The sequence below is a fragment of the Pavona decussata genome, unplaced genomic scaffold, assembly GCF_977016875.1.
Source record: "Pavona decussata unplaced genomic scaffold, jaPavDecu1.1 SCAFFOLD_426, whole genome shotgun sequence".
NCBI classification, from domain to species: domain Eukaryota; kingdom Metazoa; phylum Cnidaria; class Anthozoa; order Scleractinia; family Agariciidae; genus Pavona; species Pavona decussata.
In genome coordinates this window covers 571,288-586,946 of record NW_028145783.1, presented here as the reverse complement: position 1 = coordinate 586,946, position 15,659 = coordinate 571,288, and the positions used below count along the sequence as shown (strand labels likewise).

The following is a 15,659-nucleotide window of genomic DNA, read 5'->3' as shown; positions in this document are numbered from 1 at the left end:
ACGGTATTAATAAACGAACCATACACTGATAAACTGGCATGGGATTATTTGTGCCCCGGAAATCTGACTTGACTTGGCTTTGTACAGCAGGCATCGATCCTTTGTAAATTTTAAAAACAAGAGAGAGATAAGCGAGGGATCATGACAGAGGAATTAGCACATAATTTAATTTCTTAGATATCTTTTGCAACGGGATGGTGGTACATCGATTACTAGTATGATGTTCATTAACTTCTGGCAACACCAAAAAACCTCTCTGAAGATACAGTCAAACCTGTATTAAGCGGACACCCTCGGGACCCTTCCAAGTGTCCGCTTAATACAGGTTGTCCGCAGACTGAAATAGGTTCTCTTAGATTTAGTCTTAAAAGGGTCACATTAACATTCCGCAATAATAAATTAAATGGCCTTGAGAGGCAAAAATACCATTTTCGTGAACGTATACGATAACTGTGGAATGCCGTATTCCAATTAGCAAGGGGAACGGATGATGTGTTGTAACAAAAATAAAGCGTAACAGAATCTATATTGATCAAATTATGTAAAGGTCCACACAATCAAAACACGAATATAAGTTCTGTACAAACAATATGAAATAAATAAGATGTTGCGTTTCTGTGGTTCGTGCAGTAGGCTGACAAGAATATTTTGTATAAGTATAGACAACAACAGTAAACTCTGAAAGAAAAATACTAAACAGAGCGTTAATTTGTGGCTGCTTCAGTTTCTAAAGCCTGCTTATTTGAAAAACCCATTAACTTTACCGATGTCCAGTGAAAGGTCGTCCCTTCTATGACAGCGATAATACTCCATTGGTAGCTGCCATTTTTTAAGCTTCACGGGTCAGACTTTAAGGCAGGCTTTTTTTCGTCAAGTTCATTCTCTTCGCCCGAGTCGCAATCCAGGTGCACTCACTTTGCTGGAGTTAATTCTACAAAGATGTGAAAGCTCTTTTGTCGGCAACGTTAAATGACCGATCTGTTAAAACGTGGACAATAAAAAATGTGCATCCTTTTTTCCGTGTCCGCTTAATACAGGGTGTCCGCCTAATATGGGTTCCACTTAAGGCGGGGGTCTACGTGAAAGCCGTTTTCACGCCGCTTAATATCGGTTCAACGGAAATATCTCGTTCGCGTTTCAAGCAATACAAAAACCCTATGCTCATTACACAAATCAATGTTTTAGGGTGTTTTGTAAATTTTTGGGTGATTTTTAGGTATATTTGGTACATATTTAGGTATATTTCTGAACTTTTTAACCAAGACCGTTTGAATCCTTGCTTAATAGAATTTTCTTACCCCAAAAATCCGAAAAAGTGCGACCCCATTCTAGTAACTCTATTGAAAATGTAACCCCATTCGGTCAATCCAGTCGTGAAAATGCGACCCCATCCAGCGGCACATCCCCATAAGCCTCTTATAATTAAGTACCCCCCTTCCCCCGGGCAACCTGGGGTGCTCTTGCGTAGGTATCAACTGTCTGTTAGTGTTCCAAAAATCATTTTCTTTCTTCTATCCCTTCCGTAAACCTCTGAAGTTTCCATTCAAATTTCCACCTTAATACAGGTTTGACTGCAGTAGCCTCCCACGTAGTCGTTTTTAGAGGCCTCTTATGACCTCCCTGGGGAGGCGTAATTCGAGTTCCCTAAAAACGACTGGGTGGGAGGCTATGAGCATACAGTCGACTTTAGCGAACTCGTATTACCTCAAGTTGCGTGATAACGACTGTGTCGACCGTCCTTTAGGTTTTCGATTTAACAATCATGTCTAAGATCGTGCGGGAGTTTGTGAGCGGTTTGTTGAATTTGGTAGAAGAAATTACCCGTCTGACTCCACATCATGTTGAACGACACTCTCTGGAGACGCATAGTGCAAGACTCGATGAGGCGATGAATCGTCTGGGTTGGATGCGATCTGTGCTTAGTGAAGCAGTCCTCGGTGCCGAGTCAAGGTCCTTTAGTGAACAACTTGTGCATAATTTTCGTAAAACATCACTTCTGAAACTTTTGGCACTAGAAAAAGGTTTTAAAAAAAAATTGGAGGGATGTGGCTGTGCCAGGAAGCGTCCAGTCGTGTTTTGAACTTTCCATACATTTGTCTGTAAAGTGAACCAGCCGTAAACTGCTCCAAAAATAGTTCGCAAGAAAAAATACAGGGAAATGTATGGAAACTTCAAAACACGACTGGACGCTTTCTGGCACAACTACATTCCTGAAATTTTTTTTCTTAAAATCCTTTTCCTAGTGTCAAAAGTCTCCAATTCATGAATTTTTCACAAGCGATGTTTTATGAAAATTATTTGACATCGGATTTCCATACAAACACTGTTATTTCAAGCCTGATTGCCTACTCGTGAAAATGGCGTCGAAAACCGTGATAAGGCCTATCTTTATTTCATTAAAGCCTGGTTTTCAGTATTAGCGACAAATGCACAGGCGCAACCACCAGCACAAACGTAACGCAAACACAAACACAAGGCAGGGGGGGGGGGGGGCTTGGCGGTGGCCCGTGCTTCCGGAGCCTTCCTTCTCCTTTTTGGGACTCCGTCCCTTTCCTATTCATCTTTTGCAATCACTTTCGGGGGCGAGAGCCGCCTGGCTGTGGCATGGCTCCCGGGGCTGCCCTCGCTCTCAGGACGTCAAGGACCGGGCCGAGCGCCTGACAAATCTGTTGATCTCTGAAATAACTGATAACTGAAACAATACAATCATTGGAAAAAAATTGGCGTGAACAGGTGTTAATTTCAGACAACAAAGGACCTGTTTATGGATTGTCCTGCAACATAGAATTTTTTTTATTTTATAGAATTGCATATAGTAATTTTAGATACATGTTCTAAAAATAGTTTGGCATTTTTCATGCCTTCCATCTTTCGCAGTTTAGGGCGATTAGAATTGTAAAAGAAATAACATTTAATTTCTGTTTCCATGTAAATACCAATAAGGCGCCATTTCGTTTCAGTTATGAAGTTTCTTGTGTTTCGATCCGGTTCCAAAAGGAAGTTTTCCCAATAAAACACTCCTCTCTTTATAATTGAATATCGCTTACACACTTAATTTCTTCTATGAAGCTAAGGTCCGTTGTGCGCTTTGTAGCCTTCTATTCCCCTGTAAATAATATGATCATGTACTCAGTAGCATTGTTGATGTTTCGATGTCTATCACTATAATAAATGTACATATCGTTTCTTCCATGAAGGTCCGTTGTGCGTTTTGTAGCCTTGATTTGAAATGCGGCGAACTGAAAATGATTCACTCAAACTGTTAACTTATTAAACATTGAGAATGTTAACTTATCAAACATTCCAAATGTTGACTTATTAGACATTGAGAATGTTAACTTATTAAACATTCCAAATGTTAACTTATTAGACATTGAGAATGTTAACTTATTAAACATTCCAAATGTTAACTTATTAAACATTCCAAATGTTAACTTATTAGACATTGAGAATGTTAACTTATTAAACATTCCAAATGTTAACTTATTAGACATTGACAAGGTTAACTTATTAAACATTCCAAATGTTAACTTATTAGACATTGAGAATGTTAACTTATTAAACATTCAGAATGTTAACTTATTAGACATTGAGAATGTTAACTTATTAAACATTCAGAATGACACTTTGATTTTAACTTATTAAGTTTACGACGTAATAATTACGGCGTGAAATTACTCATAAAATTGAGCGTGATACTTTTACGTCGTACTCTTAATACAACAAACGTTGTAATTTTACCTTCAGATTCAGTGAATGAACTCCGTAATATTACGTCGAGATTTTGCGACGTAATTTTACGCGATGATAAGTTTACGTCGTGTGATCACAACGTGAATAATATGCGCTTTGAATTTTACGTCGTAATTTGACGAAATAAAATTAACAGCGTGTTTTGTTGACACGTGTATATGACATTCACAAGACGTTGACATGGTGCGTAAGGATTACGTCGTAAATTTTACGGCGTAATATTTGTGACAGTAATATGACCTCCTGGACGTTCAGGAGGTGTTTGCACGTCCAAAATGTGCTCAAAGTGTTTTGAGCAGTAATGAACGCCATAGTTCATTGCTGCTCAAAACACTTTGAGCACATTTTGGATGTGCAAACACCTCCAGCACGTCCAAGAGGTCATATTACTGTCACAAATATTACGCCGTAAAATTTACGACGTAATCATTGCGCATCATGTCAACGTCTTGTGAATGTCATATACACGTGTCAACAAAACACACTGTTAATTTTATTTCGTCATTTTACGACGTAAAATTCAAAGCGCATATTATTCACGTTGTGATCGCACGACGTAAACTTATCATCGCGTAAAATTACGTCGCAAAATCTCGACGTAATATTACGGAGTTCATTCACTGAATCTGAATGTCTCAAAGATGAGAATAATGGACTTTTGATGCCCACCGCCGGGTGCATGTTATCGGCCAAATTTCTAAAATTAGGAACTTTCCAAGTAAAGGTCATCGCTTGGGATGGTTTCAGTGTTGGTGGCACCTGAAATTACAACGTAATCGCCATTATTATTCAGTTTGACAATATAACACTCAATGTAACTTTTTCACCAAAATAATATAGATACTTTACTGCATTTGTTACTTACATTATTGAAAATGGTCGACATTCTGTCGACCATCAGCAAATCCACGTGGGCTGTTGCCTCCCTTGCCAAATGACCCGCTAGTTCCTCCCGTCTAACTTTCTCTTTGCAAGTTGGCACTGTACAGTCCACAAAGGCCCGCTGACAGGCTAAAGCAATGTGCCCATTCAATTGCACCCTGTGAAAATGATTGAGACCTATGTTACCACACAGAGCCACTATTGCACGAGATGTTCATCGCGTTGTACTTTTTAGATGTTCAAAATAGGGTTAACCAGGCTGGAGATCTATAACTTAAACAAATACAATGAATTAAAACAGTTCACTGTAGTCGTGTGATGAGGCCCCCTATAACATCTATGAATGTCGGAAAGTAACTACTGTTTTCAATTCCAAAATGACCATTCAAAGTTTAATTTCTAAGTTTCAATATTAAAGAAACAACACAAAAGAAAATAAATTGGCAAAAAAATTGATGTTGTCTTCTCTCCAGATGCTGTATAAGTGTTTGTTTTTTTGTTTTGTTTTGTTTTGTTTTGTTTTATTTATTTTATTTTATATATTTTTTTGGCAAAAGTGTATGGTCTACCTTGACAAAATTACCTTGCAAACGGTCTACAATATAGAGATTTAGAATTACTTTCACGGCAAATGGCAATGGCACGAATGACAATGGATATGTTTATCTGTGTTTGCCGCTCATTGTTTACATTTCATAGGCGAACTTAGAAAAAAAAAATTGTGTAAGTGTTAAAGGTCAGAATTATTTTCGTTATCCTCATCTACGAACTAGGTTTTTTTTTGGTTAATTTTTTTATTTGCTTTTTGTTTTTAACATGAACGCAAATCTATTCAACGTTTGCTGTTTGCCGTAAATGCGATTCTCAATCTCTACTAATAATTGATACACACCGAGGTATTGCACCATGGTTGCAATTGAAGGGGCACATTACCGGTGCCCATCGAAATCCGTAATTCTGGTGGGCATCTTGTTGACTTATGGGAAGCTGAATACCACAATGTGGGCAGTTTTCTGGCCTCATATTACATGTGGCCAGATGTGGATTCAGCTCCCCACGAACTACCACCACGCCACAGCCAGGGTGTGTACACTGCACGGGCTCCTTTAGACAATCCCGTCTGTGGATGTTTATCCTGTCCAGGGCACCAGTCCACGAACAACCCGAATCTTTTCGGGGGCAGAAAACCTGCATAGACTCAACCACCCTGTCGAAAGCAATTATGTTCCTCAAGTCTGAGGCTTGTAGGGATTGTCTTCTGACAGGGCAGTTGCCGTTGTTATGGGTATTAACCCAACGGTCTATGCAGGTTTTACAGAAAAGATGACCCTCTTTACAGGCCACAGCCTCCTTGATGACGTAGCAGCTTTAAAAGAGAAAGAGAGAATTTTTTTATTCCTTTGTGTTAAAACACACTTAAAGGTAAATTACATTAACCGACATTAAAAACGTATTTAAAAACCCACCCACGCCAGTTTTAGCCGTATTACAAATATTGGTTTGTTAGAACGTATTTTTTTTTCCTCAGACTGAGGCTGAACTTTCTTAAAAAATTTTTAAGGTGTCCCTGTCTCCCTTGAGTTTTTTTAATAGCTCCCAAGCGCACTGATGATGCGAGCTCTAGTAATGTGGATCCCTCAAACTCATAAGACGGCAGTTGATTTTTAACTCGAACACAATTGACTTCCTGTCAACAAAAAGTACGTTGCCGCCCATGTGCTGATAGAAGCACGGGTAGAATACGACACTGACTTCGCCATATGGCTTTAATGCACATTCCTATACGGATCTACTCATTCCCCAGTCAATATCCCTGGATCGCTATGCCTCAACCTAGCAATCGCAAGAAAATAGCCGTAATTGGCCGGAAAAAAGTATTGGTGTCAAAATGCACAGACACGCTGCATAAAATTAGGGAAAAGCATAAAATTAGGGAAAGCACTCTTCTATATTCCAGTGGTTTTGCATCAAAGAAAGAACACGTCCTGATAGATATATAGTTTATCTGTGTATTCTTTGTTGTTTTTGTTTTTTTTTTTAATAAATGTTATTACATAAAAGCCACAGAATGTGGGGTGGAGTTTTCCCCACATAATTGCAAAGCATCAGATTGCAAAGGATTTTACCTTTACATTTCGCAGGAAAGAAGAGACTAAAATCTTAGTAAAGATTGATCTAAATGTCGGTCTGTTGTCTAAGATATCTCAATTTCCCTTTCAATGTCCTTAATATCTCAGTTCAATACGTATAGCAATGTAGAAATTCACTCACCAAATCGGGCAAAGGAGTGACTGGTCTGGAGCGACAGTAAAAATGTCCGGGTGATATCCAGGCTCGACCATCGTAGAAACAAAGGATAACGCTAGATAAAAGATTATCTACTAATAACTCTGATAACTAAAACCGTAGACAAGCTTAAGAGCCGCAAGAGCAATCTGGTTCAACAAAACCGGCTTTGAACACACGAGGTCCTCTTTCTGTAAGTTGATATACCTCGTGACGAAGGTTAGTGGCAGGCAGTTATAAATTAAAAGTTATGACTGATAAATGATTGCTACCTACAGTCGACGCCCGAAACCTTATTACTGGAAATCAATGCTCGACTTAAACTTACGCTAACTGCGGAAAAAAATACTGCACAATAACGGGAATTAACGCAAAAGATGGGCAAAAACTTCAAAATGCGGGCAGTTAATGCAAGTTACACACAAGGAAACAGAATTTTTTAGACAACAGGAACAAATTTATTTTAACACTTCGTGTAAAATTCTGAAATGCAAAGAATGTTCATGGAATTGTCCCTAAGCGTAGAGTTAAGCAAAAGCCTTCGCTCCAATAATAAATGGTCCTCAATGACAATCTTAAAACCTATCGAATAATCTACCGGCTGATATAAGAACTGAGGTTTGCTTAAGTTTTTTTAAACCAAAGTCAAGACCCTTTTTTTTTGTCGTTGCTTTTAAATGTTCCTTACTTTGCATATAATAATACTATTATTATTATTATTATTATTATTATTATTATTATTATTATTATTATTATTATTATTATTATTATTATTATTATTATTATTATTAAGCAAAATAATCTGGCCACTTTGACTGCTCTTCACAGTGCCATTCGGTGGATCTCCACCCTGACCAAACAATGTTTTTTCACTTTCTGGCGGTGTATCGAGAATCGGGGCGGAAATCATGGGAATTAAGGTCGCGGAAATACATGGACCGCGGAGCCGGGGGAAAATTATTTCAATTGAAAAATAACTGTTTTACTGCTTTCATAGATATGTGATAATTAATGAAGACTTTCGCCAGTGAGCGTTGTGGTACGCGGTAAATTGATTTCTTCATTTAGGACATGCAATATGGCGGCCCTTCCGTTAACAAGATGCCTGCTATACTGGCATTACGCGTGATGCCCGGACTGATTCATTTATTCCAACTGTATGCTTCGCCGATTGATAAACTATCCTTGCTAATGGAATAGTTTGAGTCACGACGATCGCGTTACGTTGTTTCCCTTGTGTTACGTTACTCAGGGTTTCAAGGGAAATTGCGGGAATTCCATTGCGATAACGTAAGCTTCTCAATGACCTCTTCTCTGTCTGCAATCGTGGACTAAGACTGTCAAAGAAAGCACGATTCCTTCGCTAGGAACTCTCCAATTTCCACCGTTTTAGATGTAGAGTGCTTCTTAGAAGTTATTCTTTCGATTTACCGCTTCAAAATGGTGAAATTTCCGTTTGAAAACGGCACACTTGAGTCCAGAACATGTTATAAACAATATGGCACCACAATGTAATGCAGTTTTAATGAAGAAATCAAATGATGCGATGACGTCACACAGGTAAGGGTGAGTGGGTCCCCTCCCTAGCGATATAAGCGACAAGAATGGATTTTGATTGGCCTTCTTTTGTTGAAGACAATCAGAACAATACATCCCGAGTAGGAGAGGGGAGAGTTTAATGAATAAATTAATGTACCGATTTGTAGCTACGAGGAAGAAAAAAAAAAAAAAGAAATCGACCCTTTTTTAGACACGGTATGCCCCTTTAGGGCATCCCGCGTAAAAATGATGTATGAATCAGTTAGGATCGACAGGACAACAATTTGAAGAAAACATCACTTCATTCAAACAGAGATTACGCTGCAGAGGTTACCTCGATAACCTTATAGATAAAACTCTTTCAGAGTTCAATTTCAGCGATAGAATGTCGGTATTACAAACCAACCAAAAAAAGCGTAAAAACATTGTGCCGTTTGTTACGGAATATCGCCCTTCTGTGCCTAACCTAAAACCATTCAGATGACTGAATTGCATTTGATAGAAAATCAACCTCTGCTAAGAGAAATCTACAAAGACCATTCCCTGTTTTCGTACAAAAAGGGGGATCTTTGAAAGATGTACTCGTAAGAGCAAATTAGCTTTTGAAGGTCATCCTATCTTGACCAATAGGAGCCGTGTTTGGCCTGTCTTCATTTTTTTTTTTTTTTTCAGTTTTTTTTTTTACCAAACAAGCTCTTCCATGTCCGAATTCATATTTCCCGACATTTTAAATTTCGTTGAGTAAAACCAAAAGCCGCTGACCACGATAATCTATTTTCTCAATTTAGCCTTAAGTTCGACTTCAGTTAAGTTCGACGTCTGAATCAACTGCCGAACGTAATTATGTGGGTCGACTTTAATAGGTTTTCGGTTGGGCTCATGCAACGTTCGACGTATGAACCTGGCCTCAGTTTAGGAAATATCACAGCCACTGTAACTCATCCGCTTAGTCATATGAGGCCGTTCTTTTTGTGATAGGCTTCTGGTAGGTTAGCAGGTGTTCCTTAATATTTGAAGTCGTACCTCCTTCACGAGAGTACGGTACTCAACTCCAACGTAGTTAATACATAGACACAACCACGTCATGCATAACCTTCATCTACGAAAGCCGTACACGTAAACTTCGGTGTCGTTTCACAAAACGTGTTTAAGTTTTCATCGGCCACCTCAATTTTCAAAGAATCGGCTTGGTTTATATATATGTATTATACAGTATTGAGTACTTTTCTTTGTTGTGAATGTTGGGCTCATTTTGTTATAGCAAAACAAAGCGACAGATCTCTCTCGCTGTCCATTTTATTTCCAGAAGAGCAATTCATAGATATAAGCATAATACTATCAGTCAAAATAAAGATTAACTTGGTCACGAACTGTTTCGTATCCAGTTTCCCAAAAGTTCAGAGATCATTCGGGACATAACCTATCTTAGCTAGGCGATGCTTCGTAAAAGTAATGTCGTTTAATATTTTGAATTGAAAGCTTCTAATAATATGACTTATATTAAGAAACACTTTCGCAGCACTTAATCATCCAGGCCAAAATTTTCTTTCAATTGTTATAAAGCCTCTGGAAGGTTTTGCTTTTCGGACACTAACGAGTGATAAAACTGTTTACTTTGACTAGATAATGGGTTAAATATTTTTTCTCCACAACAACCCCAATTCCTTTTCCTTTTCGCTAAGATTCATAGTCTTCGGGTGGGTAGGAATCGCACTTCTCACCCGGCTGTCCACTTTAAAAAATTTGTATTTCTCAAGCCAGGACCTATTGCATTGTTACGTTTCCCTTCTTTTTATCACTATCTGCTACTTCCGATATAACATTGAAGCCCAGTTCTTCCAGCCATATGCAATGTCCACCACAAATCGACCCCCACCCCCCTCCACATTCCTTGTGACAAAAAAAAAAAAAGAATAGCCGTAGTTCTCCAAGAGCGTGTGGAATGCATAAAACCAAATGCAAGGCTGATTGGACAGCTAAAAAGGGTAATTTCATTGCCCAATATTTCGGTTACACGATATTTACCCTATTCATGGGCTACAAAAGCTACATAAATATTGGAAATAAATGGTTTACAGCATTTAAAATGATACTAATGAAAAGCTGAGATTGTTTTATTTATTTTAGTTATTATTATTATTATTATTGTTTGCTACACAAATATTACAAAAAGATACATTAAAACTAACTACACGAAAAATGCAGATATGAGATATGACTTGTTGAAAACAAAGAAAGCAGAAACGTGTACAGAAGCCATTATAAAAATCAGTAGAGATTAATAAATGGACCGTAGATTCAGTTTCATCACGTCTGTTCATCACAAGACTCTTTCCGTTGGAAATTATAAACGCCTCTCTAGCTTTCCTTATGCCGTCTCTTCCAAAAACTCGAAATTTTACAGAGAATGTATGGCTGATTAACTTTTTTGCCACCCAGCAATTTCACAGTTTTTCATGGCTGATATTTCCTTCGATATCGCTTGCAAAGAGTTGAAAATTGCACAAAAAGCTCAACTTAATCACCTCTTTCAACTTTTGCATTTAGTTCATATACAGCTATTTCAATTAACGTTGTCGGATCAAAATAAAGCTAAAAGACAAGACCGCAATGTTTTGTGGGATTATTTTTTATGAATAATTTCATCAAAATCATCCCTGCACGTGCAGGTCATTGCACTGCTAATTACAACCTATTGTTTTCTCCAGGCATGACTGATTTTGATGAATTTAATCAAAATCCCACGTAAACTTTCGGTCTTGTCTTTTAGCTTCATGCTTTGAACCGACAACGTTAGTTGAAATGACTGTATACGGCCACGGCTCTGATAAAAGTCGTATGCTAATGGGGAAAAATGTAAACAATGGCGTCAATCAGTGAGATTCTATGTTGTTTACTGAATGGCCAGGAAGAGTGAAATGAGTGAGTGGGTGGTTCTTGCATTATTCAAGAGTGACCCTTATCAGGAGCCCATTATTAGGATGCATCGCCATCCAACTTCTGTTCCTTGCGACCTAGTACTCTGCAGTTTCATCTCACTGACATTTACAACTTTTGCGAGATAAGTGTAATTAGATGGAGTACATAGGTATTATGTGGTTGCAATTAAATTATTTCAGCATTTTAGTCAAGTCCTTCCTCACCTACCACGTGATGTCAGGCAAAAGATCCCGACATCCTACCTGTTCATTTTCTCTATGATGAATCTGTTTCCTGTTTAATGTATGATATCCGAAACAAACTAGCACCTGTTCATATTCAAAATTTATTTAAACATGTCTCAGATATACATTCCTACAACACCAGGTCAGCAACCGCCGACAAATTTTATATCAATAATCATGTCTTCACGTCTTGATCAACTAAAGAATTCATTTTCTCGATTTGGCGCACGGCTATGAAATTCTTTACCGGATAATATTAGAAAGTCTGACAACAGAAAACTATTCAAAAAACAAATACATGAAATACTTATCAACATTTTAAAAAAAGAAAATGATATGCTTACCTTACACCTTCTTCAATTCTTGAAATAATGAAAAGCTTGCGAATATGTGAACAATCCTTTAATTTCTATCAGCTAGCGAATCCCTTTTTTTGCGTCACTTGTTTGTTTACTACTTATTTAACTTTTATTTTAGTCAATTCAGTTGTTAACACCAAATGTATTTGCATTTAGTTAAGTATAAATATACCTACCCGCCTCGACTAGCTTCAGCTATTTGCGGGTAGGGATATAAACACCTTGTAGTCCTTGTAAGTAACTGTTTTTTTTTTTAAATTAAGTGTAAAGTGTAAAGTGCACACTACACCACCCAAGAGACGGCTCCAACAAATACAGTACGCGCTCCAAAACAAGATGACTGTGTTGTTTCCTAGTCTCTTGTTGTACTAACTAATGCATTAGACGTATTTTCATCTTCAGTAATCGACGCTCGGTACTGATAGGATTCTTTCTAAACGTCTCTTCTCAATTTCAAGAACACTAAAAAGTATAATTTACTCGGCACTGGCTATGGTGAACGTGCCACTATCGAATGTGAATATCCGCGCCTGCTATTTTCCCGCTTTTTTTTTTTTTATATTTGTTTACGCCAACATTGAACATTGTTCCTTGAAAAGGTAGTGGACAGAAATGAGCGGGATTTGCGGGGGGGGGGGGGGGGGTGGGGTTAGCATAGTCCAAGGACTGCAAGATTTAGTTCTTATTAACCGAGCGAGAGGTCTGTATGGGAGAATCTTGACCGAGGTCGCCAGTACAGACCGAACGCAATGAGGTCTGTACCAGCGACCGAGGTCAAGATTCTCCCATACAGACCGACCTAGCTCGGTTAATAAGATGTTTATTATATGGCCAAACAGGAAATCAAAAGGAAAAAAGTATATTGTTCCCCTGCGCGGGCTCAAGCATTTAGCTGGCTTACTTCTGTCACTAGTCTCCAGTCCAAACGGGACAAAAATAACTGTTCAAAGTACAGCTTTGTACAAACTTCGTCAATGAATGAAGACAAAATAACCGTTGTTTTCCTACAGGCTCAACGAAAATTTTCTAAAATGCGACCAAAAGTGCAACAAATTTTAATGCCTGTCTGTGCCGTGATCGCTCAGCGATAAGTTCTCATTCAGCCTTGCGACCTTTGACTGATCACCACGGAAAACCGGTTAATGTTAAATGTGCAGCCTTCAAAAATTGCCTGAGGTTGGATTTGTTGGACTGTGAAGACATTTTGCTGAGTTGTAGTGGAGGCACTGACTTGGTTTTCATGGAACTGAGCGGATGTATCTGGTCCACGATTCAGGACAGTAGACATTTCTCGCTGTCGCTTGAGAGATGCTGAACTGCTAGCTGTCAAGGCTTTTCAAATTTTTATGACCGCTTAGCTGTGCAACGAAATTTGTCTGAACGTCTGCTTCGAGGAGTCATCCAACACTGGTCTTCCTAACGGAGTGATTAGAAACCTTCTTGTTTGTTTCATCGAGTTTGGCTGAAGCAAAGGCGTTTTTGAGGAACTTGCCAATTTCATTCTTTCCGAGGGGCCTATCCAGATACCATACCTCGTCACTTGGTTTTCGTCGGTGATTTACGGCGAGATAAAAAGGAGCATCTGGATCTAACATGGCTTCGGAACAATGGCTTAGAAACACTTTGTAAAATTCAACTGGGCATCTTCATTTGTTTTTGTTGATCAGACTTCCTTTTTCACGCAAGTGGCGTTGAAAACTTCGCTGGAAGCCGCTTGATGTACACGGTTCGTACTCGGTGCCATCTTGTTTACGAGCGGAGATAAAAAATTAATTCAGACAAAGGAAGGTCGAGCTCGTTGGCAGGTATGTTTTCAATTGCTCTAGACTCTTTCATTGACTCACAAAATTTCTTTCTTGCGTTTAAGTCGCTCTTAGTCTTGTATTGAGAGTTTTTGGATTTTTGCGCTTGCAAAAACGTCTCAATTTCGACTTCATCTTTGCTCGTAGCTTTCTCGGCTGGACTCAAATTTGCAACGTTTGCTAATAATAATAATAAATAATAAATATAATTCTCTTTACCTGCTTCCAAGTTCAGGGCTACTGGTTCTTCCATTTAGTTCTGTATTAACAGGAACAAGCCAATTTTTTCTTCTTATTTTGTTTGTAACTTTTTGAGGACAAATGTTACATTAAATCGGTCTAGATGCCGGTCTAGATGGGAAAATCTAGACCGCCGTCAATATCAATTTTAGCCAATCAGGTTCTTGAATTTGATCGTTTCCAGTCCTTTTGAGACACGGCCATATAATAAATTGTGTTATTTGACTACTGTATAGTTCACTTTTCTTAAACGTAAAAAAAAGATAATAATGAAAATAAAAAATAATTAAATAGTTAGAGATATTGCAGTTGACGTCACATTTCACACAACTGCTATAATGAATTTGCACCTGAGCCAAAAAATTGTGAAATTTATCTAGTTCTAACAAATCAACACTTGCGCCAGATGAACAATTAAATAGAATTAAAGGAATATCCTCGCAATTATTTATGCAGTTTCGGCAGTTGCGAAAAGAAAGCGTGAAATAACAAAAACAAAAACAAACCAAAAAAACAAAGAAACAAAAAAGAAGAAAACAGAAAAAAAGAACAACAACAAAAAACAGATTCGAACCCATGACCCCTGAAATACTTGAGCTATCAAGCCAACTGGGAGTTGGTCATATTGTGAGTTGGTAAAAAGATACCCCGGTGAGGGTAAATTAATTTCCACTTATAAATACATGAAACATGTATTTTGAACTTCGGATGAAAGATCAAAAAGAAGAAAGATCCCTGAGTTACTACGCAACTTAAGGACAGTGCCTACTATTGTTAAAGCGAAAATGTTTTGCGCATCACGAGATACTAGGCTATGGGTGGTGCCTATTAACACAGGAAAATTTTTATGCGGTTTAAAACTATACAGAGAAAGCAGGACTTACCAAATGCAGTTGGTATCTCAAAAGAAAATTGGGGAAACCTTGCATTTTTTAGAGAAAATTAAACTTCAATTTAGGAAAAAAATCCCATATAGTTCTTTATCTTTTGACGCTTTTTGGAGATGAAGAATCGCGTTTACGGCTAACTGCAAACGTTAATTCGCGTTTATGTTTTCTTGAGAAAAAGCGAACAAATATGAGAATAGTGAAAACTAATTCTGGCCTTTGATGCTAGCGAAAAAGTACTCGATTTGACAGAGAAACTGAAAACAGCAAGCGGCAAATATAGGATAAACATGGTCACGTGGTCATATCTCACGTTTGCCGTAAACGTCATTCTTTAATAACTTCTCTATTTGTTGATTAATTGTCTTTCGCTTTGCTAAGATCTGCTTTTCTCGCATAGTCCTAAGCCGCACAAAAAATACTACGGTATTAATAAACGAACCATACACTGATCAACTGGCATGGGATTATTTGTGCCCCGGAAATCTGACTTGACTTGGCTTTGTACAGCAGGCATCGATCCTTTGTAAATTTTAAAAACAAGAGAGAGATAAGCGAGGGATCATGACAGAGGAATTAGCACATAATTTAATTTCTTAGATATCTTTTGCGACGGGATGTTGGTACATCGATTACTAGTATGATGTTCATTAACTTCTGGCAACACCAAAAAACCTCTCTGAAGATACAGTCAAACCTGTATTAAGCGGACACCCTCGGGACCCTTCCAAGTGTCTGCTTAATACA

General features: G+C 38.1%; 1 protein-coding gene across 1 annotated transcript; it reads right to left on the bottom strand.

Moving 5' to 3' along the window:
• Positions 1-2,570: 2,570 nt before the first annotated feature.
• On the bottom strand, positions 2,571-7,203 carry LOC146450784 (TNF receptor-associated factor 6-like). The gene is made up of 5 exons (XM_085100034.1): positions 6,907-7,203; positions 5,528-6,001; positions 4,619-4,793; positions 4,362-4,512; positions 2,571-2,692 (listed from the first exon to the last, which is right to left on the bottom strand). The coding sequence occupies exons 1-5, from the start codon at positions 6,975-6,977 to the stop codon at positions 2,571-2,573; spliced, it is 993 nt and encodes a 330-aa protein (XP_084956160.1). The 5' UTR covers positions 6,978-7,203.
• Positions 7,204-15,659: the final 8,456 nt, after the last annotated feature.

Bases quoted from the DNA above. Each gene is read 5' to 3' on its own strand.
- LOC146450784 (XM_085100034.1), bottom strand. From the start codon at position 6,977: ATGGTCGAGCCTGGATATCACCCGGACATTTTTACTGTCGCTCCAGAC. The intron at 4,794-5,527 runs GTGTGTATCAAT...TCATTTTCACAG, and splicing joins AACCATGGTGCAATACCTCG to GGTGCAATTGAATGGGCACA. The intron at 4,513-4,618 runs GTAAGTAACAAA...TTGTAATTTCAG, and splicing joins TGTCGACCATTTTCAATAAT to GTGCCACCAACACTGAAACC.